Source organism: Scyliorhinus torazame, chromosome 24 (genome assembly GCF_047496885.1).
Source record: "Scyliorhinus torazame isolate Kashiwa2021f chromosome 24, sScyTor2.1, whole genome shotgun sequence".
Classification (NCBI taxonomy): domain Eukaryota; kingdom Metazoa; phylum Chordata; class Chondrichthyes; order Carcharhiniformes; family Scyliorhinidae; genus Scyliorhinus; species Scyliorhinus torazame.
In genome coordinates this window covers 51395464-51422853 of record NC_092730.1, presented here as the reverse complement: position 1 = coordinate 51422853, position 27390 = coordinate 51395464, and the positions used below count along the sequence as shown (strand labels likewise).

Genomic DNA, 27390 nt, shown 5'->3' with positions numbered 1-27390 from the left:
AACTGATCGATTATTGAGGAAGCCTGAAATAGAAAGGGAGGTTTTTGGAAACCTGAACACAAATTGAAAGGGAGGTTTTGGAGTTCTATTGTCTCTCCAAATCTAGCGACAGGGACCGAATATGACCAAGTCAGAAACCAAAGACACACAGGGACACCGAGCAGTCACTAAATGATGAGACTTATTTTCAAGGCACGAAGATCGACCGGGCGATAACTGGACATCACCCAGGATGTTATGTTCAAGTGAAACCCTATTTGAACCGATTTGGCTATTCATAGTCTAATAATAATTTAAAAACGATGGTTTGGCTGCTTTCCAGAAATTGTGGGTGGCTCTTAAAAGAGCCGTTGGGTTTTGATGAGTTTGAGAACAGTTTTACTTGGAGCTGGTGTACTTGGTCACCGCCTTTGTCCCTTCCGACACGGCGTGCTTGGCCAGTTCCCCGGGCAGCAGCAGGCGCACGGCGGTCTGGATCTCCCGGGAGCTGATGGTGCTGCGCTTGTTGTAATGGGCCAGGCGGGAAGCCTCACCCGCGATGCGCTCGAAAATATCGTTGACGAACGAGTTCATGATGCTCATGGCCTTGGAGGAGATGCCGGTGTCGGGGTGAACCTGCTTCATCACTTTGTAGATGTAGATGGAGTAACTCTCCTTCCTCGACTTTCGCCGCTTCTTGCCGCCCTTTACTGCCGGTTTCTTAATGACTTTCTTGGCTCCCTTCTTGGAAGCTGGTTTCGATGTTGGTTTCTTCTCGTCAGCCATCGTCAATATCACCCAGAAATAAAGCAAACCCCTTCCGAGCGCTGATTAAATAGACAGAGCCTCACATCTATGCTAATGAGGAATGGGGAAAGGAATGATTGTGATTGGACATTGTGAGAATGAGGACAGCCAGTTATGTTCTGTTTACTTGACTGGATAAAAAAACAGACCAATCAGAATTAGGATTTTTCACCAATCATAAACCTCAGATTACAATCATATTACAAACAGGAAATACATTTCAGAAAGAATGTCTCCAGTCCCAGTTTGTCAGTGTGTAAAGATCCACCGGGAAAAGTACCTGGCTGTCTGTGAGAGGGACCCTTCAGCACAGAGAGACTGTGGGATTCCTTCAGGAACTGTGAGTGCCTTGTAATATGTGAGTGTGTGGGATTTACTCACTGATAGTGTGAGAATGTGGGATTTACTCACTCTCTGATACAGTGTGTGTGTGGGATTTCTTCACTCTCTGATGTAGTGTGCGAGTGTGGAATACACTTATGCTCTGATACAGTGTGTGAGTGTGGGATTTACTCACTCTCTGATACAGTGTGAGAGTGCGATTTACTCACTCTCTAACACAGTGTCTGAGTGTGGGATTTACTCGCTCTGTGATACAGTGTGAGAGTGTGGGATTTACTCACTCTCTGATACAGTGTGTGTGGGATTTACTCGCTCTCTGATACAGTGTGTGAGTGTGGGATTTACTCACTCTCTGATACAGTGTTTGAGTGTGGGATTTACTCACTCTCTGATACAGTGTGAGAGAGTGGGATTTACTCACTCTCTGATACAGTGTGTGAGTGTGGGATTTACTCACTCTCATACAGTGTGAGAGTGTGTGATTTACTCACTCTCAGATACTGTGTGTGAGTGTGGGATTTACTTACTCTCTGATACAGTGTGTGAGTGTGGGATTTACTCACTCTCTGATACAGTGTGTGTGTGAGTATTACTCTAGCTAAGGCCTAACCAATGTTTTATACAGTTCCAGCATTACCTGCCTTTTCTTAAACTCTGTGCCTCGGCGAATAGAGACAAGGATATCATAGGCCCGGGGTTTTCAAGCTCAGGGTCATGACCTGTGGGTGGATCACAGGAAGGTTTCAGGAGGGTGGTAGTTATCCAGATCGCGGAAGGAATGGCCAACGGTCACGACTAGTGTTTACAAATGCCAACCATGATGGACGTTTGAGATTGTCGGCCATTCCGCGCATGCGTCTCTTATCAAGCAGTGCGCAGGCCTGGAGCCCAGCAAGTTGGACTGGCTCCTCCTGATGTCAGTGCGCTGTCCCGGGCCAGTTTTATTCAGCAAATTCTGGAGTCCTCCCACCGGAGGCGGCGCCAGCGAGCAGGTCACACGCCCCGTACGCTGACATCACGTGTTCTGGGCCCGAGAGAGATTCCTCCATTTTGCAGCTGCCAGCAGTGCTGGAGTGAACTCCAGGGCCTCTGGTGAACAACCCATGAAGAAGCTGAAAACAGGAACAAAACAGCACAATGATGATTATTTGAGGGGTGGGTTTATAAATTGTGCCACTGCAATCAGGAGTCAAATTTCATGGGTGTTACATGTCGGGAATTACTGGCAAGTGAAAGTTTAAAACCCTCAAAATGTCAAAGACATTTGAAGAGTAAGCAGGGCGAGTTCCAGGACAAACCTCTGTAATTTTTGTCAATGGATGCCGTGAGATCTTAAATCATCAGCTGGAGTCATTATCAGAAATGTAACATTGAATAACAAAGCAAGTGAGATCGTGGGGACCAAGCAGGCTCACCTGTCACATTAAAGGCGAGTGGAAATGGTGGGTGTGTGTGAGAGAGAGAGCGGGTGTGTGAGAGAGAGTGTGTGTGTGTGTGAGAGAGAGTGGGTGTGTGTGAGAGGGAGTGGGTGTGTGTGAGAGAGAGTGGGTGTGAGTGAGAGAGAGTGGGTGTGTGTGAGAGAGAGTGGGTGTGTGAGAGAGTGGGTGGGTGTGAGAGAGAGTGGCTGTGGGTGTGAGAGAGAGTGGCTGTGTGTGTGAGAGAGAGTGGGTGTGTGTGAGAGAGAGTGGGTGGGTGTGAGAGAGTGGGTGGGTGTGAGAGAGTGGGTGGGTGTGAGAGAGTGGGTGGGTGTGAGAGAGTGGGTGGGTGTGAGAGAGAGTGGGTGTGTGTGTGAGAGAGAGTGGGTGTGTGAGAGAGAGAGTGGGTGGGTGTGAGAGAGTGGGTGGGTGTGAGAGAGTGGGTGGGTGTGAGAGTGTGGGTGGGTGTGAGAGAGTGGGTGGGTGTGAGAGAGTGTGTGTGTGTGTGAGAGAGTGGGTGGGTGTGAGAGAGTGTGTGTGTGTGTGAGAGCGTGTGTGTGTGTGTGAGAGAGTGTGTGTGTGTGTGAGAGAGTGTGTGTGTGTGAGAGAGAGTGTGTGTGTGTGAGAGAGAGTTGGCGTGTGAGAGAGAGTGGGTGCGTGTGAGAGAGAGTGAGTGTGTGTGAGAGAGTGGGTGTGTGTGAGAGAGAGTGTGTGTGAGAGAGAGTGGATGTGTGTGTGAGTGTGTTTGTGAGAGAGTGGGTGTGTGTGAGAGTGCATGTGTGCAAGAGAGAGTGGGTGTGTGAGAGAGAGTGGGTGTGTGTGAGAGAGAGTGGGTGTGTGTGAGAGAGAGTGGGTGTGTGTGAGAGAGAGTTGGTGTGTGAGAGAGAGAGTGGGTGTGTGTGAGAGAGTGGGTGCGTGTGAGAGAGAGTGGGTGTGTGTGAGAGAGAGTGGGTGCGTGTGAGAGAGAGTGTGTGTGTGTGTGAGAGAGAGTCGGTGTGTATGAGAGAGTGGGTGTGTGAGAGAGTGGGTGTGTGTGAGAGAGTGGGTGTGTGTGAGAGAGTGGGTGTGTGTGAGAGAGAGTGGGCGTGTGTGAGAGAGTGGGTGTGTGTGAGAGAGTGGGTGGATGTGTGTGTGAGTGAGAGAGTTGGTGTGTGAGAGAGAGAGAGTGGATGTGTGTGTGAGTGTGTTTGTGAGAGAGTGGGTGTGTGTGAGAGAGTGCGTTTGTGAGAGAGAGAGTGGGTGTGTGAGAGAGTGCGTGTGTGAGCGAGTGAGCCTCTGTATTTTACATTGTCACTCTTTGATATGTAACACATATTTTACTGTTGCTGCTCTGTTACTGGGGTGTGTGTGTGTGAGAGAGAGAGAGTGTGTTTTACCATCATGGTCTCTGTGATATATGATGCATATTTTACTGTGTATTGCTCAGTTACTGTTGTGTCAAAGAGTGTGTGAATATCAAAGTTTGTGAATATGTGAGTGTGTGTGAGGAAGTGTGTGCGAGGGAATGGGTCACTATGTCTGCAAGAGTGTATGAGTGTGAGAAATAGTCTGCATGCATGTGTGTGTGTTTTACCTTCATTGTCTCTGTGATATTTCACACATATTTTGCTGCTCAGTTACTGGTGTGCGAGTGTGTTTATCCTCACTGTCTGGCTATCATATATAATATATTTTACTGCTTACCGCTCAGTTACTTAAGTGTGAGAGTGGCGAGAGTGTGTTTTACCCTCACTGTCCCTCTGCGATATATAACACATATTTAACTGCTTACTGCTCAGTGACTGGTGTGTCCATGTGTGAGGCAGTCTGAGGGAGAGGGACTAGGAGTGTGAGAGAATGAGTGTGTGTGAGAGTTAGTGTTTGCCAGAGAAATAGTGAGTGTGTTTCACACTGTCTCTCATTGTCCCTCTGTGATATATAAAGCATATTTTACCGCTCAGTTATTGGTGTGTGTGAATGAGAGAGTGTATGAGTGTGTGTGAGAGAGAATGTGTGAGAGAGAGTGAAATACGAGTTATATAGCACAGAGACAGTGAGGGTAAACACACTCACACTCTCTCTCACACACCAGTAACTGAGCAATAAGCAGTAGAATATTCAATATATATCACAGAGAGACAGTGGTTACTGTCACAGAGGTTACTACACACACTCATAGGTCGATTGTCCCGAAAGACGAGCTGTTAGGTAATTTAGACTTTCTGAATTCTCCCTCCCTGTACCTAAACAGGCGCCAGAATGTGGCGACTTGGGGCTTTTCACAGAAACATTGCAGTGTTAATGTAAGCCTACTTGTGACAATAAATATTATTATAAGATAGAGTCATATCTGTGTGTATGTGTTAACCTCACTGTCTCTCTGTGATATATAATGAATATTTTACTGCTTACTGCTGTGTGGGTGTGTGAGTGAGACAGTGTGTGTGTGAGTGAGACAGTGTGTTTGGGAGTGTGTTTGTGAGTGAGACAGTGTGTTTGGGAGTGGGCGTGTGAGTGAGAAAGTGTGTTTGGGAGTGTGTGTGTGAGTGAGACAGTGTGTTTGGGAGTGTATTTGGGAGTGAGACAGTGTGTTTGGGAGTGAGACAGTGTGTGTGTGAGTGAGACAGTGTGTTTGGGAATGTGTGTGGGAGTGAGCCAGTGTGTTTGGGAGTGTGTGTGTGAGTGAGACAGTGTGTTTGGGAGTGTGTGTGTGAGTGAGACAGTGTGTTTGGGAGTGTGTGTGTGAGTGAGACAGTGTGTTTGGGAGTGTGTTTGTGAGTGAGACAGTGTGTTTGGGAGTGAGACAGTGTGTTTGGGGGTGAGACAGTGTGTTTGGGAGTGTGTGTGAGTGAGACAGTGTGTGTGTGAGTGAGACAGTGTGTTTGGGAATGTGTGTGGGAGTGAGCCAGTGTGTTTGGGAGTGTGTGTGTGAGTGAGACAGTGTGTTTGGGAGTGTGTGTGTGAGTGAGACAGTGTGTTTGGGAGTGTGTGTGTGAGTGAGACAGTGTGTTTGGGAGTGTGTGTGTGAGTGAGACAGTGTGTTTGGGAGTGTGTGTGTGAGTGAGACAGTGTGTTTGGGAGTGTGTTTGTGAGTGAGACAGTGTGTTTGGGAGTGAGACAGTGTGTTTGGGGGTGAGACAGTGTGTTTGGGAGTGTGTGTGAGTGAGACAGTGTGTGTGTGAGTGAGACAGTGTGTTTGGGAATGTGTGTGGGAGTGAGCCAGTGTGTTTGGGAGTGTGTGTGTGAGTGAGACAGTGTGTTTGGGAGTGTGTGTGTGAGTGAGACAGTGTGTTTGGGAGTGTGTGTGTGAGTGAGACAGTGTGTTTGGGAGTGTGTGTGTGAGTGAGACAGTGTGTTTGGGAGTGTGTGTGAGTGTTACAGTGTGTTTGGGAGTGTGTGTGTGAGTATATGAGTGAGTGTGTGTATATTTATTCTCGCTGTCTCTCTGTGATGTATAACATCTTTTACTGCTTACTGCTCAGGTACTGGTGAGAGAGTGTGTAAGTGAGAGAGTGTGAGTTTTATCCTCATTGTTTCTATGATGTATAACATATTTTACTGCTTACTGCTCAGTTATTGTTAGGAGAGTGAGTGGTGTGTGTGTGAGAGAGAGTGAGTTTGGCTGTATATAACTGTATATCTTTGATAGATAACACACATATTAGTGATTGCTGCTCTGTTACTGGTGTGTGAGTTTGTCTGAGAGATGGTGTGTATGTGAGAGTGTGTGTGTGTGTCAGTACGCCTGTGTGTATCACTGTCTCTCTTTGATAAATAACACATATTTTACTCTTACAGGTGTGTGTGTGTTTTACCCTCACTATGTATCTGTGATATATAACACATATTTTACTCTTACAGGTGTGTGTGTGTTTTACCCTAACTATGTATCTGTGATATATAACACATATTTTACTCTTACAGGTGTGTGTGTGTTTTACCCTTACTATGTATCTGTGATATATAACACATATTTTCCTCTTACAGGTGTGTGTGTGAGTTTTACCCTCACTATGTATCTGTGATATATAACACATAATTTACTCTTACAGATGCGTGTGTGTGTTTTACCCTCACTATGTATCTGTTATATATAACACATATTTTACCATTACAGGTGTGTGTGAGTTTTACCCTCACTATGTATCTGTGATATATAAAACTTATTTAACTGCTTACTGCTCAGTGACTGGTATGTGTGTGAGTGAGAGTGACTGAGTGTGTGTGAGAGAGAGTCTGTGAGTGTGTGTGAGAGGGAACATCTGTGTGTGAGAGAGAGTGTAAGTGTGTGTGACAGTCGTGCGAGTGTGTTTATCTGGGACTTGAGGTCAATGTGAGTCTGACTGCTTCTTTTCTCTGTGACGGTGGAGTTGATGTTGTATCTGTGTCTCTGCAATGTTGGATTAATATTGTACTTACTGTCAGTAAGAAGGAGACGGCGACACATACATTTTGCTGAGGAATCATCATCTTGTTCTTGGAACTCATCTCTTCATCTGTTGAACTAGGGGGAAGAAAGCATATCTCTTGTAAATCAGGGTCAAATGAGGCCAATGATGAATCAATCTATTCTTTCAACTGATAATCACAGAATTTACAGTGCAGAAGGAGGCCATTCGGTCCATCGAGCCCATCTTTGTAAAGAGCATCTCACGCCTCCACCCTAACCCAGAAATCCATGCCTCCACCCTAACCCAGTAACCCATGCCTCCACCCTAACCCAGTAACCCATGCCTCCACCCTAACCCAGTAACCCCACCTAACCTTTTTGGACACTAAGTGCAATTTATTAGGGCCAATCCACCTAACCTGCACATCTTAGGACTGTGGGAGGAAACCGGAGCACCCGGAGGAAACCCACGCAGATACGGGGAGAGCGTGCAGACTCCGCAGATAGCAACACAAGCCTGGAAATCGAACCTGGTACAATAGAGCAGTGATGCAGCCGTGCTAACCACTATGCTACCTTGCTGCCTCCAATCAGTAAAAGAAAGAAAATACTCTCCAAATCCTAACCCAGAATCAGACAATAAGCCAGGCCCAGAAAGAGCTTTCCCTTCCCTCCGCTCACTCCAAGTCCCGGAACAAGATCGTGCTCCGCTGCGCCTCTTGCAAACAGCCCCCGATTCTCCCTGAACTCCCCCCGAGTCAGTAATGATCTCTGAGCCTCTTTGCTCACACTACCAAATGGATGTGCTGCTGCAATGAGAATGGTGTTTCCTCGCTGTCCTGGGCGCTGACATTGACATTTCCCTCAGCTTCAACAAAGCAATTCCACTCACTGACCAAATGGAGTGTGTGGGGGAGGGGCTGCGCATGCGCCCCCAATCTCAGAATGATGTGGAGATGCCGGCGTTGGACTGGGGTGAGCACAGTAAGAAGACTGACACCACCAGGTTAAAGTCCAACAGGTTTGTTTCGATGTCACTAGCTTTCGGAGCTCTGCTCCTTCTTCAGGTGAATGAAGAGGTATGTTCCAGAAATATATGTAGAGACAGATTCAAAGATGCCAGACAATGCTTGGAATGTGACCATTAGCAGGTGATTAAATCTTTACAGATCCAGAGATGGGGTAACCCCAGGTTAAGGAGCTGTGAATTGTCTCAAACCAGGACAGTTGGTAGGATTTCGCAGGCCAGATGTTGGGAGATGAATGTAATGCGACATGAATCCCAGGTATTACATTTATCCCCCACCACCTGGCCTGCAAAATCCTACCAACAGTCCTGGCTTGACACAATTCACACCTCCTTAACCTGGGGTTACCCCATCTCTGGATCTGTAAAGATTTAATCACCTGCTAATGCTCGCATTCCAAGCATTGTCTGGCATCTTTGAATCTGTCTATATATATGTTTCTGGAACATACCTCTTCATTCACCTGAGGAAGGAGCAGCGCTCCGAAAGCTAGTGACATCGAAACAAACCTGTTGGACTTTAACCTGGTGTTGTAAGACTTCTTACTGTGCTCACCCCATTCCAACGCCGGCATCTCCACATCACGAATAGCAGGGGCGGGGTTACACCGGGCATGAGCACATCCCCGCAGCAATTCCGCATTGAGAATCAATGGGAACATTCCCCATTTCATAGTCATCACATGTGGAGCAAAACCTCCTATAGAGCCCGTGTTGGGGGGACTGTGTGTGTGGCTGCAAGTGGCCCTGCGCCCTCGGGCTCAACCAATCACCTTTGTAGCTGTGTGTTTGTCCCAATGAGAGATTCAATTTGCAGCCATTGCCTGCAGCTTGTTTGTTATTACTCTGTCACTCAGCCCCTCAAACTCACACTTTCTGCAAACTACCTTTCCACTGATTTACTTCATTTTCCATAGAACCATAGAATTACCACAGTGCAGAAGGAGGCAATCTGGCCCATCGAGTCTGCACCGACACTCAGAAAAAGCAGCCCACCTAGGACCACTCCCCACCTGACCACCATAAATCTGTATCCCTACGTAATCTACACACCCTTGGATACAAAGCGGTAATTCAGCATCGCCAATCCATCGAACCTGCACATCTTTGGCTTGTGGGAGAAAAACAGAGCACCCGGAGGAAATCTACACAGACATAGGCAGAATATGCAAACTCCAGACAGACAGTCACCCAACGCTGGAATTGAACCTGGATCCCTGGCACAGTGAGGCAGCAGTGAAACCAATGTTCCCCCTCCAAATGTATTCACTCCCCTGGTTCACTCGCTCTCCAGGTTTACTCACTCTCCAGGTTCACTCACTCCCCTGGTTCACTCACTCCCCTGGTTCACTCACTCCCCTGGTTCACTCGCACCCCTGGTTCACTCGCACCCCTGGTTCACTCGCTCCCCTGGTTCACTCGCTCCCCTGGTTCACTCGCTCTCCTGGTTCACTCGCTCCCCTGGTTCACTCGCTCTCCTGGTTCACTCACTCCTCTGGTTCACTCACTCCCCTGGTTCACTCACACTCCTGGTTCACTCGCTCCCCTGGTTCACTCGCTCCCCTGGTTCACTCGCTCCCCTGGTTCACTCGCTCCCCTGGTTCACTCGCTCCCCTGGTTCACTCGCTCTCCTGGTTCACTCGCTCCCCTGGTTCACTCGCTCTCCTGGTTCACTCACTCCTCTGGTTCACTCACTCCCCTGGTTCACTCACACTCCTGGTTCACTCGCTCCCCTGGTTCACTCGCTCCCCTGGTTCACTCGCTCCCCTGGTTCACTCGCTCCCCTGGTTCACTCGCTCCCCTGGTTCACTCGCTACCCTGGTTCACTCGCTCCCCTGGTTCACTCGCTCTCCCGGTTCACTCGCTCTCACGGTTCACTCGCTCTCCCGGTTCACTCACTCCCCTGGTTCACTCACTCCCCTGGTTTACTCACTCCCCTGTTTTACTCACTCTCCTGGTTCACTCACTCCCCTGTTTTACTCACTCCCCTGTTTTACTCACTCCCCTGTTTTACTCACTCCCCTGTTTTACTCACTCCCCTGTTTTACTCACTCTCCTGGTTCACTCACTTTCCTGGTTTACTCACTCTCCTGGTTCACTCACTCCCCTGTTTTACTCACTCTCCTGGTTTACTCACTCTCCTGGTTCACTCACTCCCCTGTTTTACTCACTCTCCTGGTTTACTCACTCTCCTGGTTCACTCACTCCCCTGTTTTACTCACTCTCCTGGTTTACTCACTCTCCTGGTTCACTCACTCCCCTGTTTTACTCACTCTCCTGGTTTACTCACTCCCCTGTTTTACTCACTCTCCTGGTTTGCTCACCCTCCTGGTTCACTCACTCTCCTGGTTCACGGCAGTTTTCCCAAGCACCATCTTTTACACACTCGCCCGATTTATACGCAGCCTCGAATTGCACATTATTTGGTTACAACCCCCCTCCCCCGGTTTGCACACTGCCCTGTTTACACACTCCCCTGTATTACACACTCCCCTGATTTACACACTGCCCTAATTACACATTCCCCTGGTTTCCACACTCTTGTGGTTTAGCTCTCCTCTGGTTTCACACACTCGTCTGATTTAAACAATCCACTGGCTTTACACCCCCCCTGATTTACACACTCCCCTGGTTTACACCCCCCCTGATTTACACACTCCCCTGATTTACACACTCCCCTGATTTACACACTCCCCTGATTTACACACTCCCCTGATTTACACACTCCCCTGATTTACACACTCCCCTGATTTACACACTCCCCTGATTTACACACTCCCCTGATTTACACATTCCCCTGATTTACACATTCCCCTGATTTACACATTCCCCTGGTTTCCACACTCTCCTGGTTTACACACACTATGGGTTTGGATACAGCGAAGATTTTACACACACCCTGGTTTACACACTCCCCTGGTTTACACACACTATGGGTTTGGATACAGCGAAGATTTTACACACACCCTGGTTTACACACTCCCCTGATTTACACACTCTATGAGTTTGGAGACAGCAAAGATTTTACACACACCCTGGTTTACACACTCCCCTGGTTTACACACTCTATGGGTTTGGATACAGCGAAGATTTTACACACACCCTGGTTTACACACTCCCCTGATTTACACACTCTATGAGTTTGGAGACAGCAAAGATTTTACACACACCCTGGTTTACACACTCCCCTGGTTTACACACTCTACGGGTTTGGATACAGCGAAGATTTTACACACACCCTGGTTTACACTCCCCTGATTTACACACTCTACGGGTTTGGATACAGCGAAGATTTTACACACACCCTGGTTTACACACTCCCCTGATTTACACACACCCTGGTTTACACACTCCTCTGATTTACACACTCTATGGGTTTGGATACAGCGAAGATTTTACACACCACCCTGGTTTACACACTCCCCTGGTTTGCCGCTCCCCAGATTTCACACACTCAACTGGTTTAAACCATCCACTGGTTTTGCACACTTCTTGCTTTGCACACTCTCTTGTGTATACTCCATTGGATCCATACACTCCCCTGTGTGCGTACACTTCCCTGGCTGACACACTACCTGCTTTATCTACTCATTTGTTATGTGTGGCTTTCCACACTCACCTTGTTTTGCACACTCGCCTACTTTTGTGCACAGGTTTACACACTATTTGATATGCCCACACTCCTGGTTTACACTCACACTAATTTTACACACTCCTGGATTTAAACGCCACTGATTTATACATGCCCACATTGCGTTTTCCTTCTTTGTCACAATCCACTCAAACACCCCCCTGATTTTACAGCCTCCCGGTTTACAGACATCGATATTGCACAATCACCTCATTTTCCACACTCCCCTCATTAACACACTTACACCCCTGGCTTTACACTCTCCTCTGGTTGTACCAAATTCCCAGCTTTACACATTCCCAGTTTACATAATTCCATTATATTATGATAGTTTTGATTGAATTCCACTCTTTCCGTTAGAAAATGAAGCACATCTGACTCAATATTTCAATACCAAATGTATCAAGGTATCTCCTTGTGTTGGTGTGGGACATATTGTACTGGGGGGAAATAGTAAAAGCTTCCTTATTGAGCTCCCATGCTCAACACAATCTCTGAACAAATCTAATACTCTTGTCAAAGAATTCAGCTCCAGTTGTAAACTTCTCCAGTCTCCACTTGAATAACTGACATCCTGTTCTGAGCAGCTTACTGCACTTTCTCTGCAACAGGCACCATGACATATTGTCAAAGCTGAATTTTAAAATTCTTATTCAGTTTGTCTAATATAGAAGTCTGCATGTTTACCAATCATACTTCTTATAATGTGTGTCATTGCTTAGGTCTCTTCTTGAAGCATGAGACCTGGTCCTGATGTCTGAAGCTACCTTTTTCATTCTGCTTAAGTTATGAATGTTCTTATCTGTAACATCTGGGCTACATCAATGACATTAGTATGAACTTCATCAAGCACCGAGAGTGTCTATGGCACAGTGATGGAGCTGGATTGTGCTGGGGGTTTTTGAATAATAGAAAACTGATTTTCTTTTGTGTCAGGTTGAGAATATATTTAATGTTTATGACTCCAGTTCACAAATTTTAAGAAGTTTTCATGATAAATAATTGAGCATGAATGTTAAGTTCCAAACGAGATGAAAACGGTTGTCCATTATCTTTCATCAGCCTCTATGTCCATGTTCCATGTGTTCCGGATCTTTGCTTTACTTTATTTCCCTTCAGATTAAACATACACGCATCGATTAGGAGCGGCAGACTTATGCTCTCTCTACCTCTGTGTCTCTCTCTCTTTGTCTCCCTGTGTGTCTCTCTCTCTGTCCCTCTCTTTGTCTCTCTCTCTATCTCTCCCTCTGTCTCTATCTCCTTCCCTTTCTGTCCCTGTCTAAGTGTCTCAATGTCTCTCTCCTTCAATATGATTATCTCACTCCCTCTCTTCCGCTCTACATCTCTGTGTTATGTGCCACTCGTTCTATTGTTCTCTCTCTCTCTGTTTCTCTCTCGTTTCCTTTATATGTCTCTGTCCTCAATATCTGTCTACTTCAATATGAGTATCTCACTCCCTCTCTCCCGCTCCACATCTCTGTATTACTATGTCGCTCTCTCTATTTTTCTCTGTCTCTCATTTTCAATCTGTCATTTGGTGTGTTGTGGACACAGTGATAACACGTGTAACACTGGCTCTCACTGTGAACACAGTGATAACACGTGTAACACTGGCCCTCACTGTGAACACTGGACACAGTGATAACACGTGTAACACTGACCCTCACTGTGAACACTGGACATGGTGATAACACGTGAAACAGTGGCTCTCACTGTGAACACTGGACACAGTGATAACACGTGTAACACTGGCCCTCACTATGATCACTGGACACAATGATAACATGTGTAACACTGGCCCTCACAGTGAACACTGGACACAGTGATAACACATGTAACACTGGCCCTCACTGTGAACACTGGACACAGTGATTATACGTGTAACACTGGCACTCGCTGTGAACACAGCTGCCGTGTTGTGGGTGAAACGGTCACTGTCCCTCCTCCACACAGAAAGTCCAGGTCTATCAGATCATCTTTATTTTTAAAATTTGCTGTTTGGATCAGAATGGTCAGAATGTGTGTGTCACTGTGAAAATCTCCACTCTCAGAGGGGGTGGGATTATTCTTTAACTGGGGGTCCCTGCTTGTTGAGTTTGGGGTTCAGTGTTACCGGGCAGTGCAGGAGGATCACATCAAGCAGGAAAATCTCCACTGATAGAGAGGAGATAAATTGTATTTTCACCTTCAAGGGAGGTGTGTCATCAATGAATTTAGATTTTAAAATATGACTGGCTGCTGCCGGGTATTTAGGTAAACAGAAAATAGGGAGCAGAAAACTCAGAGAGTTGAACAGTAATTAAGACACGGATTGGGAAACAAGTGCTGAGAAGAGGGAGAATTCTGCCCTGGGAAATGTCATTTCCAAACCTTGTGTGTGGATGTGAATATTGTGGAAGAGAGAGTGTGTGAAAGGGGCGGACCAAACAGGAGAAACCAACTGTGTTTGTGTGTCCGCTCTGACCAGGAGATCTCCCAATCCCTCTGGGACTGAATGGAAATATTTTTCATTCAAACAATCCCCCTGTTCCCCATCTACTTTTCCAAATTGGATTTCAGGGCAGTTTCGATGCTGCTTTCCAGATTTCTGTGGAAAGGTTGGGAAAATGAGAGCGATCGGGTGAGAGAGCGGGAACAGTGCATCAGTAAAACGGGGTTAAATGCAAAATGGAGCCTTCAAATCGCGTGAAACCTTTTCTACAGCAAACATTCGGGTGTGAGAGACAGGAAGGGTTGATCCTGGACACTGTGGAGCTGGAATTTGAGTGGAATTGGAGAGTTTGGGACGAGAGAAAAACACAGAGAGGCAGCAGCAGCCTGGAGCTGAGAGCAGGTTGTCTCCGCCCCGTCCGCTCGCTGCCTTTAAGTTGCTCAGTGCCGCCACCAGAGGCTTCATTTCTCACCCACATTGACGGAGAGATTTTGTGCAGAGTCTCGGACATGAGCGACAGTGCAGCCGCCGAAACGGCTCCTCCAGCCGCCACCCCAGTCAAGGCTGTCAAGAAGCAGAAGGCGGTTCCCCGGAAGAAACAAGAAGGTCCCGGGCTGGGCGAGCTGATCCTCCAGATTGTGGCGGAAAGCGGCGATCGCAAGGGGATTTCCTTACAGGCCATAAAGAAGGCGCTGCGGAGCAAAGGGGTCGATGTGGATAAACGGGGGGCCCAGATCAAGCAAAGTGTCAGGAGGAGTGTGGACAACGGCAGCTTGGCTCAGGTCAAGGGCACGGGCGCCTCCGGCTCCTTCAAGATCGTTAAGAAGACAACCGGGGGGAAAGTGAGAAAGACCGGAGCAGGCGAGAAACCTTCAGTGAAGAAACCAGCAGCCAAGAAATCTCTCAAGAAACCAGCAGCCAAGAAATCTCTCAAAAAACCAGCAGCCAAGAAATCTTCCAAGAAACCAGCAGCCAAGAAATCTCCCAAGAAACCAGCAGCCAAGAAATCTCCCAAGAAACCAGCAGCCAAGAAGGCGGCAACTCCCAAAAAGAGCGCGAAGAAAGCAGCCCCGAAGAAAAAGTCACTTGTGAAAAAGACCATGGGCAGAATAAATCCGACCCAATCGAGGGCCAAGCCCAAAGTGAAATCAGCAATGGCTAAGAAACCAGCAAAGAAGTGAAAGAAGGCGAGCAAATTGTAAACCTCTGAACCCAAAGGCTCTTCTCAGAGCCACCCACATCTTTCAGGAAAGAGCTGACCCCCCGACCAATGAATCGCTGTCCCGGTGCTGGGAGCAGATTTCAGACAGAAATGTCAATCCAGTATTGCCGCTCACTCGCTGACATGCTCTGCACCGGGCCTCTCCCCCCACTCTGCACTAAAACACAGGGATGTTGCTGCCTCTTCCTAAACGGGGATGTGTCCGGGGGAACAGTCACAGTTTGTGTTAGTTTCATTATTCACAGATTCAGGGGAGAGTCTGTAAAAGAGGTAACAGGGCGGAGAAATCCCGCCTCACAACATAAACACTTTATATCAGCTGGAAGGGGTGTTAGTAAAATTCCCAACCCGTCTGGGAGAGGAGTTGTGGGGATGGAATCGGAGCTGGGGTTGAAATGGGAGCAGGTAGTTCGGCTGGTTCTCGAAAGGAGTGAACTGAGGCGGGAATATTACTGACACGTCTGGATTTAATAGATCCGCGTTTCTAACTCGCTGCTGTCTGATGTTGCAGTTTGTACGTGTTGTTCAGCGCCCTCTTTTCACTTCTGTTTGGAATATAAAATGTGGGTTGGAGCAGGCAGGAGGAGGAGCTGGATGATCAAAGACATTTCCCTGCTCTGTCTGTCACTCAGTCTGCTCCCCGCCTCTCTCTCCCTGACTCAGTCAGGTCGGGGCGGACTGGATAATAAAGGACTTGGTTTCACGCGTCATAAATGAGATACCACGATTTTGTTAAAGTTTGTACTGTTATAACAGGAACTCCTTTCCTATCATTGATTTCTCTTTTCACATTATAAGGCGACATTGATGTGCTGTAGAGTCTGAAACAAAACCTTTCTCCAAAGTCAAACCTGTAACCGCACATAGTGAACACTGACATTGTAACGAGAGCGGGAATGAAGACCTGCACAGTTTTATTCATCGAATGTGACAAAAAAGGGACCAGGAATCATCGAGAAGTTTTTGATGTTTCCAATTTGGGATGGATTTTCTCAAATATCCGTTACTTGTCCCTGTGAAATTGTACCTGCTGGATTTTATTAATCTACTTTCGGAGATGAATGTTCAGCGTCAGAATTTGATCAGAAGCTTGGTTTACATAACTGATCTGTAAACACCGCCTCCTCCATCCATCTCCCCCAGAACAGTCGCTGAACGAATCAGCCAATTTTCCCTTTAATACCTATCGCTCTTTGCATTGAAAGAACCGATATCGCTGATCAGATAAAAATGAGACAGAATTCCGCCCCTCAATAGGAGCTTTATCCCAGTCTGTTGTAGAACAATCAGGGAGTGAATCTGAATTTAATCCGGGTGCTCAGGCAGTGGGTCGAATCGGAGACAAAAATGGGACCAGGAATCATTGAGAAGTTTTTCACATTTACAACTTGAGATTGAGTTTTGATTTTTTCGGTTTTGTCAAATATCCGTTCCTGGTCCCTGTGAAATTGGCGGGCTTTTTGAAATTGATGGGGTGTCAGTTGCAGGTCCACCAATCAGGGCCCTGATATTCTTCCCAATCATCGCTCTTTTCAAACTTGTCCACGGGATCGGGCTGCATCCAATGAGGAGAAGTGGGCGGTCACTATAATGTCTTAAATAGGCAGCGAGAGAGCGGCGCCAGCATTCTCAGCGTGTGCGTTTCCCCCAGTTTCACATCATGGCCAGGACCAAGCAGACAGCGCGCAAATCGACCGGAGGCAAAGCTCCTCGCAAACAGCTGGCTACCAAAGCGGCCCGCAAGAGCGCTCCAGCCACGGGCGGAGTGAAGAAGCCCCATCGCTACAGACCCGGCACTGTGGCTCTGAGGGAGATCCGCCGCTACCAGAAATCCACCGAGCTGCTGATCCGCAAACTGCCCTTCCAGCGCCTGGTGCGAGAGATCGCTCAGGACTTCAAGACAGACCTGCGCTTCCAGAGCTCCGCCGTCATGGCCCTGCAGGAGGCCAGCGAGGCTTACCTGGTGGGGCTCTTTGAGGACACCAACCTGTGCGCCATCCACGCCAAGCGAGTCACCATCATGCCCAAAGACATCCAGCTGGCCCGCCGCATCCGCGGGGAACGCGCCTAAAACTCGGCTTCACCAATAACAACAGCAAAGGCTCTTTTAAGAGCCACCAAGTCTGTCAGGAAGGGAGCTTCACCACCCAATCCCCCAGTTGAGATGCGGTGATTTAGAATATGATCATCGGCCGTATCTCTGCATTCGGAAGCTTTAGTGAGAATTGTCCGGAGGGAGTGGGTGGCTCTGAAAGAGCCTTTGGGTTATTGGATTCTTCCCGGTCCCAGCGCTGGTTCAGAGCCGCTCAATCGACAAATAAAAGCTGCGACCTCCTGTTACTGATTCCAATGCCTCCAAGTTACAATTAACGCTTCATTGCAATGGAGTTTCTCTCGTCTCTCATGGCTCCGAGTAAGAAACGAGTCACATACATTAACCCAGATAGTTATTGCAGAAACATCTACACATGAAGTAGCAGAACAGAAACTTCCGGATAGATATCATAAAGCGTGAAACATTTGCACATTAAGTGGCAGAGCAGAATCTGAGTGACACAAAACAATTCGCTCTTTTTCTGATAAAGTGAGTGGCTCTGAAAAGAGCCTTTGTGTTATTAGATTGAGGACAAGAAAGCTCCAGCTCCCAAGAAGGGCGCAAAGAAAACCCAGAAGAAGGCACCACTTCTTGCCGGCTTCACTTCTTGCCGGCGCCAGCGCTGCTTTTCTTGGGCAGCAGCACGGCCTGGATATTAGGCAGCACCCCCACATTCACTTCGCTTCAGGAGGAATGGCGGTGCACACATTGCTGATTGGTTATCTGAACAACATTGTGGCGCCTGGCACAAACTGACCAATCAGATGTCTGTTTGAAGCACCAATCAGGAGACTCCACGGTGCTGAGGGCGGAAAGTTTGGGCGCCAAATGTTCAGATTCCAACCGAATATTTATTTCAAAGCTTAAAAGGGCGCGAAAAGATAAAACAGAAAATTGAACAGGGACCGTAAAAACGAGACTAAATCACAGTATAAAATTGTTGGATTCTCTCTCCGTAATCTACAGTTTCCCTTTATCTGTCAGTTTCTGATGTCGGTTTTTCTCTCGAACAGAACAAACCCAAAATGAATTAAAGCAAAATAATGCGGATGCTGCAAATGTGAATTGAAGAGAAATGCTGGATAAACTCAGCATGTCTGGGAGAATCTGTGGAAATGTTTCGGATTTATAAAAGGGGCATTTAATCCGAAACTGTCTCCACAGATTTTTACAATCTGGAGTCCAATCGAGTTTAATCTGGCTGCTGTTTAAAACGCTCTCAGCCGCAGACAGAATGTCTAATTTACAGCCAACTACAAAACTTATTAAAAATATTCCATATTGTAGACTACTTCAGTGTTAAAAGTGGAGTGAGCAATTTGGAGCTCGTGTCAGTATTGAAATGGAGTTTTCCCACAACACTGGTGTGCTGTCAATAAACTGATCGATTATTGAGGAAGCCTGAAAGAGAAAGGGAGGTTTTTGGAAACCTGAACACAAATTGAAAGGGAGGTTTTGGAGTTCTATTGTCTCTCCAAATCTAGCGACAGGGACCGAATATGACCAAGTCAGACACCAAAGACACACAGGGACACCGAGCAGTCACTAAATGATGAGACTTATTTTCAAGGCACGAAGATCGACCGGGCGATAACTGGACATCACCCAGGATGTTATGTTCCAGTGAAACCCTATTTGAACCGATTTGGCTATTCATAATCCAATAATAATTTAAAAACGATGGTTTGGCTGCTTTCCAGAAGTTGTGAGTGGCTCTTAAAAGAGCCGTTGGGTTTTGATGAGTTTGAGAACAGTTTTACTTGGAGCTGGTGTACTTGGTCACCGCCTTTGTCCCTTCCGACACGGCGTGCTTGGCCAGTTCCCCGGGCAGCAGCAGGCGCACGGCGGTCTGGATCTCCCGGGAGCTGATGGTGCTGCGCTTGTTGTAATGGGCCAGGCGGGAAGCCTCACCCGCGATGCGCTCGAAAATATCGTTGACGAAGGAGTTCATGATGCTCATGGCCTTGGAGGAGATGCCGGTGTCGGGGTGAACCTGCTTCATCACTTTGTAGATGGAGTAACTCCTTCCTGGCTCGTCTCCTCTTCTTGTTGCCTTTTACTGGTGCCTTCTTCTGGGTTTTCTTTGCGCCCTTCTTGGGAGCTGGAGCTTTCTTGTCCTCAGCCATGATCGGAGCAAACTGCAGACACACAATAACTGAGAACTGCCACACCTGCTCTTTTCCAGAATAATCCGCATTAGCTATGAGGAGCGGTTGAGGAAACTCGGTTTGTTCTCACTGGAACGACAGGTTGGGGGCGACCTGATAGAAGTCTACAAAATTATGAGGGGCATAGACAGAGTGGATACTCAGAGGCTATTCCCCAGGGTAGAGGGGTCAATTACGAGGGGGCATAGGTTTAAGGTGTGATGGGCAAGGTTTAGAGGAGATGTACGAGGCAAGTTTTTTTACACAGAGGGTAGTGGGTGCCTGGAACGCGCTGCCAGAGGAGGTGGTGGAAGTAGGGTGGAAGCTGGCCAGTCAGATTCCCCCTAATTGACACATTGCTCTGACTCTGGGCCTCCCTCTGCAGCAGCACATTCTCTCTGCTGGTAATAACACGTCACTCTCCAGGGTCTGTCCTGGGTGCCGGCTATACCGCGCATGTGTGCCCACTCAGCCCGATCAGGCAGTGCGCAGGCGCGGTACACAGCGGGCCGGACCGCCTCCTCCTGACGTGGATGATTGCTTTTGGCGCTGTGAAGAATTTGATGCTTTCCAAAAGTAATTGGCAACTGCGTGTAGAAAGCCAAACCTACATGTTCCCCACACTGCAATGACATATCGAAGAAAACGGTTAGTAAGGGAACTGCCGATACACTGGCTGCGCTGAACAACAGTTTATATCGCTATTTTCCAGAGGAGAAGTTTCAGATTTTGAGAGAGAATTAGTTGGTGAAAACTCCCTTTGAGTTCGAGACCCCAGACTCAATTTACTGATTTATAGCTGACTCCAAATGTACAAACTGAGCTTCTGCACTTTACCTGTGACAGCACATTAAAAATACGGCACAACTCCATGAGGTTTTCAGAATTCTGGCATAGCGTCTCCGAGGAGTACCCAGTACGGAGTAAAACAAGCATTCTTTTGCTATTACACATCACAAGGATCTACATCTTCAAGGTTGGATTTTTCATCCTCAAAAGGATGAAGACAGCACAAAGGAACCAGCTGAACTCTGCACCTGATACACGCACTGCCCTCTCCTCTAAACCTGATTGGAGTGAGATCATAAGGACCAAGCAAGCTCACCTGCTGCATTAAAGATAAGAGAACCTAGTGGGTCGCGGAGGTCAGCTGGTGTGGGTCCCAAAGGCTGACCAGCATGGGTCCCAAAGGATGGCCGGTTGGTTAAAATGGGTCGCAGGTAAAATACAGTTTAAAAGTACTGCTCTGTAAAATACTGCTGATTCAGTTCATTCATTTACCCTTCATTTACCAGGACTAACTGATGTTTATTAATCCTGCCCTTCATCCGGAAGTAGAATCCAGAATGTTTGATTTCAAACTGGGGCTCATGTGAACATTGCTGTGAATGTTTTTGGATAAAATGTTAGAAGAGCAGTGACAACAAAATTGAGAAAAACCTGACTGAAATAAAACCCTGCTGTGGGTTTATGGGCCACCTGTCTGTTTACAATCCATATGTACGGACTCATCTGTAATACACATTTTTTGTTTATTACACTATTCCATAATGCTCAGATTCTGGCAGAGAATGATTTATTTTAACTCCAGCATTTTGCCCGTGTATTCTGCGTGGCTTTAAAATGAATATGATAGTTGTACACATCTGGCAGCTCCTAATCGATGTGTGTAAGTTTACTATGAAAACTTCTTGGAATACATGAACTGGAGTCGCAGATATTAAAGATATTCTCAATGTATTACGGCTGGAATGTATTTTTCAATTATACAAAAAATGTCAGCAAAATCCAGCTCCATCACTGTGCCATAGACAGTATCGGTGCTTGATGAAGTACATACTAATGTCATTGATGTAGTACATACGTTACAGATAAGAACATTCATACCTTAAGCAGAATGGAAAAGGCAGTTTCAGACATCAGGACGAGACCAGGTCTCCTGCTACAAGAGACCTGAGCAATGACATATTATTACTGGTAAACATGCAGTATCGGAAGAAGAAACTGAAGAAGAATTTTAAAATCCAGGTTTGGCAGTATGTCATGGTGCACCTGACAGAGAAAGTGCTGCAAGCTGCTCAGAACTGGATGTCAACTATTCAAGTGGGGACTGGAGAAGCTTTCAACTGGAGCGGAGTTCATAGATTTCATAGCATTTACAGTGCAGAAGGTGGCCATTCGGCCCATCAAGTCTGCAATGGCCCTTGGAAAGAGCAAACTAATAATAATAATTGCTTATTGTCACAAGTCGGCTTCAATTAAGTTACTGAAAAGCCCCTCGTCGCCACATTTCGGCGCCTGTTTGGGGAGGCCGGTACGGGAATTGAACCCACGCTGCTGGACTTGTTCTGCATTACAAGCCAGCTGTTTAGCTCACTGTGCTAAACCAGCCCCACAACTACCTAAGCCAATACCTCAACCCTCTCCCCGGAAACCTTCCCTAACCTTTTTTGGACACTAAGGACAATTTAGCATAGCCAATCCACATAACCTGCGCATCTTTGGACAGGGAGGAAACCGGAGCACCCAAAGGAAACATGGGGAGAACGTGTGACTCAGTTGACTGTGTAAACCAGGGGAGTGTTCAAATCATATTCAATTACAAATTGGAAACCAGGGGAGTGACTACATCAGTGGTGTGGGTAAACCAGGGAGTGTGGAAATCAGGGGAGTGTTTCAAACCAGCGGACTGTCCAAGACCAGACAATTGTCCAAAGCCACTGAAATGTATCAGCCAGCGGACTGTGTGAGCCAGGATAGTGTATAAACCAAATTCAATTTCAAATTGGAAAGGGGTGAAAATGAAGTCAATCAATGAAATGTTTTGCTGCTGGAGGAGAGAGTGGGACCACCTGGGGCCGGTTGCTGCCCCCTCCCGGGGTGAAGACCCTGCCTCCAGCCTTTTGTCTTTCCACCGCCATGCCTGAGGTGGGAGTGGGTCCACCTGGGGACTGTTGCTGTGCCCCCTCCCTGGGTGAAGGCCCTGACTTCTGTCCTCCCACCCCTCTGCCTGAGGTAGGACCACCTGGGGCCTGGTGCTGTTCCCCCTCCCGGGGTGAAGACCCTGCCTTTTGTCCTCCCGCCCCTCTGCCTGAGGTGGGAGTGGGACCGCCTGGGGCTGCTGTGAAGACAAAGGACTTTGTCTTGGGCCCCCACAGGGCTGAAGAGCGCCGTCCGCCCACTTCTTTAACCCCCTGTGGCGGGTGTGTGGCAGTTGCCACTTTGCTTTATGCCCCTCCGGGTCTGAAGAACGCTGCCAGTTTACAGTGACTATCTGCTGTTGCCCTGCAGCACCTTCCCCTGTGGCACCTGCTGTTGTTGTGCCACGTCCTTCCCCCAGTACTCGGATTTCAGTTACATGGCTGTGCCGTACCAAGTGTGGGCATGGTCAGTACCCCAGGGGCATCCTCCACTCTGCCGGGGGCGGGGCGGCCAAGAACCTATGCGGGGGCAACAGCCTCTCGACCCTCGGCGGCCCCCTCGCCCTTCCGCCTACTAACGCGGCAACTTGGGGTCAAATGTTATGCCCTCCCCACCATGGCCATCGAGGCGTGCACTCGTGCGATGGCCGAAGTCATCGGCCTATTGGCCATCGTAGCCGCCGCTAGGATGTACGGCAAAGCCGTGTTTTTCCTGCGGACCGAGCAGGCGGTCCACCGTGTCCTGGAAAGGGGGCTCACAGTGGGTGGGACACACATGGCCGTAGACCCGCTGGAGGCCACCGCCGAACGTGTCAACGTCCCGCCCTTAGCTCTCCACTGAGCTCCTCCTCCCCCATCTCAACCTCCTGGGGGAGGTCAGGTCCGAGGTGGCGCCGCTGACACTCGGCCTCGGGACCCTTCCCTCCGTCATGTATACTCGGAGCGTCAGGCTTTTGCCCGCCTGACCCGGGAGGAGGTCACGCTGGGAGGTTTTGTGGTTCCCCACCAAGGGAAGGATCATAAAGTGATCTGGTCTGCGGTGCCATGCCTGAAGAGGGCTGGGGCATATTCGCCGGAACTGCCCCACCCTAACGGCCGCTGCCAACACCATCTCCAGGTCGGCCGTGGCTGGCACTGCCCCCCTCTCCTCTACCACCTCTTTGTCTGCCCAGCAGCCGGCCCCTGACAACACCGCGGCTGCTGGCGGGGGGAGAGGGAGACTCCACTAGACCAGAGGCAGCCTAAAAAGGCCAAACGGAAGACGGCGTGACGGTCAGACCGAATCCATCCACACCTTGGCCCCATCACGAGTACTGACCCCGTGCCCGTCCAGGGGCCTGCGGCAGCCACCAGAGCCCCTATATCTTCGGGTCGTGGGCGGGCGACGGCGAGGAAGGCTCCCCGCTCACAAGGCCCAAGCAGACGATGCCAAGGAGCCCAGGATCCATCCCGGAGCTGTTCCCGGGGGTCTTTCCGAGTCTCTCCGAGGGGCCGGCTACGACAGTGGAGGCGGGGTTGCCACGGACTCTGAATCGAGGGGGAAGCCTGCGAGGAACCCGCCTGAGGGTGATCCTGGGGGTGGGATCGACTCAGACCAGGGGGAGCAGCGACAGGCTGTTCTGTTCCTCGGGGGGCTCCTGAGGGAGTGGAGGGGGCAACAACCCTCTACTCCCTCTGAGCAGTTATGGGTGATTCGTGAAGGACACACGCTACAACTGACTTGGAGGTAACCATAGCCAGACTCAACATCCACAGCAGCAGGGATGTGCATCACCGTTTCCAGTGCTTCTCTGTCCTCCGCGACGCAAAGTACGGGGTGTGCTTCCTGCAAGAAACCCACGCCATTCCAGGGGACAAAGCTAAGTGGACCCTGGAGTGGCAAGGGGAAGTCTTTATGAGTCACTTCGCCCCACGTTCGGGCGGGGTGGCTATCTTGCTGGCTCCACATTTTCAGCCAGAGAGCTGGAGGGTCAAGGAGCCAGTGCCAGGCCGTCTGTTGCATTTAACGGTCCTCGACGGGGACGTGGTGCGTCACTTTGTGAATGTATACGCTCCCTGGCCGGGCCGCAGCAAACGGCTTTCGTTGACAAAGTGTCCACTCTTCTTGGCGCCATTCCTGTGGGCGAGTGCATCATCCTTGGAGGGGATTTCAATTGCACCCTCCAGGACAAGGACCGTGGTAGAGTCCAGTGCAGCACGCAGGCGGTGGTGAAGTTAAGGGACCTGGTCAGGTCCTTCGACTTGGTGGGCGCCTGGAGAACTCTCCATCCTGAATCGCAGGTGGACACATTTGTGGGCCCTCTGTTGGGAGCGTCCAGAATCTACCGTCTTTACATTTCTAGGACGTACTTGCCCAGCGTTCCGACGGCCTCTGTGGAGCAGGTGCCGTGCTCGGATGACCACCTGGTGTGGGCGGGGCTCGGCCAGCTCCGCGCTCAGGCACGGTCCGCGTACTGGCACTTTAACAACCTGCTGCTGGAGGACAAGCGGTTCCTGGACTGGATTCGCCTTTTCTGGGCCGGCTGGAGAAAGAAGCGTGGTGGCTTCCCCTCCTTGAGGCTATGGTGGGACTTGGGCAAGACTCATGTCCGCGCCTTCTGTCAGAGGTACACAAAGCGGTCGATGGCGGGGCGGAAATCCACGATCGCCAAGTTGGCTGAAGAGGACTTCGATCTAGAGTCACGTCTCGCTCAGCTTGATGAGGACCCACCCTGGGGCTGCTGTACAGGGAGAAGACGGGCGTGCTGCGGGACCTGCAACTTGTTGGGTCCCACGGCGCGTACGTGAGGTCGTGGATCAGTTTCCTGACAGACATGGACCGTGGCTCCCCTTCTACTCGCTGGAAAGAGGATGCAGAGCCAGTCAGCCGACGACGGTCCCTCGTCTCGGATCCGGAGGGGGTCAGGACCCTAAATCAGGGACTTTTATTCTGACCTCTTTACTGCAGATCCGTGCAGCGAGGACGCTTGCAGAGTTCTGTGGGAGGACCTGCCGCAGGTCGGCCCGGAGGTAGTCGGGAGGCTCGACCAAACCATCAATCATCAAGACCGGCGCCCTCGACAGCAAGACCCCAGGGCTGGACGGGCTGACCGTGGAGTTCTTCAGTGCGTGCTGGGGAGCGACTACGCGGGGGTCCTGGGGAATGTATCGTGACCGGTGAGATGCCCCTTTCGTGGTCCCACACCGTCCCGGATCGCACCATTTACCATGATCCACCCGGACAGTCCCACACCGTCCCGGACCGCACCATTTACCATGATCCACCCTGACAGTCCCACACCATCCCGGACCGCACCATTTACCATGATCCACCCTGACAGTCCCACACCGTCCCGGACCGCACCATTTACCATGATCCACCCTGACAGTCCCACACCGTCCCGGACCTCACCATTTACCATGATCCACCCTGACAGTCCCACACCGTCCCGGACCGCACCATTTACCATGATCCACCCTGACAGTCCCACACCGTCCCGTACCGCACCATTTACCATGATCCACCCTGACACTCCCACACCGTCCCGGACCGCACCATTTACCATGATCCACCCTGACAGTCCCACACCGTCCCGGACCGCACCATTTACCATGATCCACCCTGACAGTCCCACACCGTCCCGGACCGCACCATTTACCATGATCCACCCTGACAGTCCCACACCGTCCCGGACCGCACCATTTACCATGATCCACCCTGACAGTCCCACACCGTCCCGGACCGCACCATTTACCATAATATCCATCTGGTCCGGGACATCCATCATTCCCAGACGACTGGGATGTTGAGCGCCTACCTGTCTCTTGACCAGGAGAGGGCTTTCGACAGGGTGGGGCACGAATATTTGCTCGGGCCTCTGCGAGCCTTCTGGTTCAGGACGCACTTTGTCGCCCGGATCCGATTACTGTACGCTGCCTTGGAGTGTCTGATTAACGTTAACCTGTCCCTGACGGCGCCCCTTCGCTTTGGGAGAGGAGTGCGTCAGGGCTGCCCAACTTTATTCTCTCTGCGTGGAGCCTTTCCTGCACCTCCTGCGGAGGAGGTTGTCGGGGCTGGTTCTGTGCGAGCCGGGCATAGCTCCCAAACGGAATTGAAACTATGGGTCGATTAGCATATTGATGGCCCATCTCTGGGAAACAAGGAATGACACTCAGGTCACCGATACTATTGCAGACATCCCGGCGCCAGTTCCCCAACCGAAAAGCACAAACAAAGCAAGGCCAACGGCCACCTGAGACACGCCCAGCCATCAGGGCACCCACCCCTTTATTGGTCAAGATCGATAACAGTGATCGAGAAGCGGCCCAATTAATTGGGACCAAGTTTAAGGCCCACCTAAAAGCGCGAAGCCCCTCCAAGGATAAGAAGGAACCCCCAGGAGAGATTCACTCTCTTGGACTTGGCTCTCAAAGCACAGAGACCCATCCACCAGCATCACCAGAAGCAAGTAAGTTCAAGGTCAATGCTCGCTACCAGACGGACGACCTTCGCTGTTCTCCTGTGTATCTTCAAACCCAACAGCCTCAGAACCAAACAACGGCCATTGTTCCTCTGACAAAGTGGGCACCCGAAGTTAAGTACAGGCGTTAGCGTTAGAGATAGTTTAGTTTGTAGTACTGTTGTGCATGAGTAGATCTTACCGTGTGTGTAAATATATAGTATTGACTTTGAACTAACTAACTGGTGTATTGGCTCTTTGATCAGTATTCGGGTTTGAACCTTGTGGTGGTATCGAGAGATACCTGGCGACTCTAAAGGAAACATAATTAGGATTAAGGAAGGTGACCATATTGACCGGCATATTTATAACCAGATAAACAGAGCAACACGGTGGTCCTTTCGGCTTACGCTGATGATGTGCTGCTCATGTTCATTGACCCCGGTGACCTGCGGAGGATGCGAGAGTGCCAGGCTGTGTACTCCGCCGCATCTTCTGCTGGGATCAACCGGGCTAAATGTTCCAGACTCCTGGTCGGTCCGTGGCAGATGGACCCCCTCCCAGA

At 49.4% G+C, this 27390-nt stretch overlaps 1 protein-coding gene across 1 annotated transcript in view; it reads right to left on the bottom strand.

The window, feature by feature from the left end:
- Window positions 1–311: 311 nt before the first annotated feature.
- LOC140400145 (histone H2B-like) overlaps window positions 312–27390 on the bottom strand; it is a 74770-nt gene continuing 47691 nt past the window's right edge. The window contains exons 2-3 of the mRNA XM_072489616.1: window positions 6942–7026; window positions 312–2240 (exon numbers count right to left, since the gene is read on the bottom strand). Coding sequence (XP_072345717.1) covers window positions 379–765 — 387 coding nt within the window. The 5' untranslated portion in view covers window positions 766–2240; window positions 6942–7026 and the 3' untranslated portion in view covers window positions 312–378. The remainder of the gene's footprint in view (window positions 2241–6941; window positions 7027–27390) is intronic.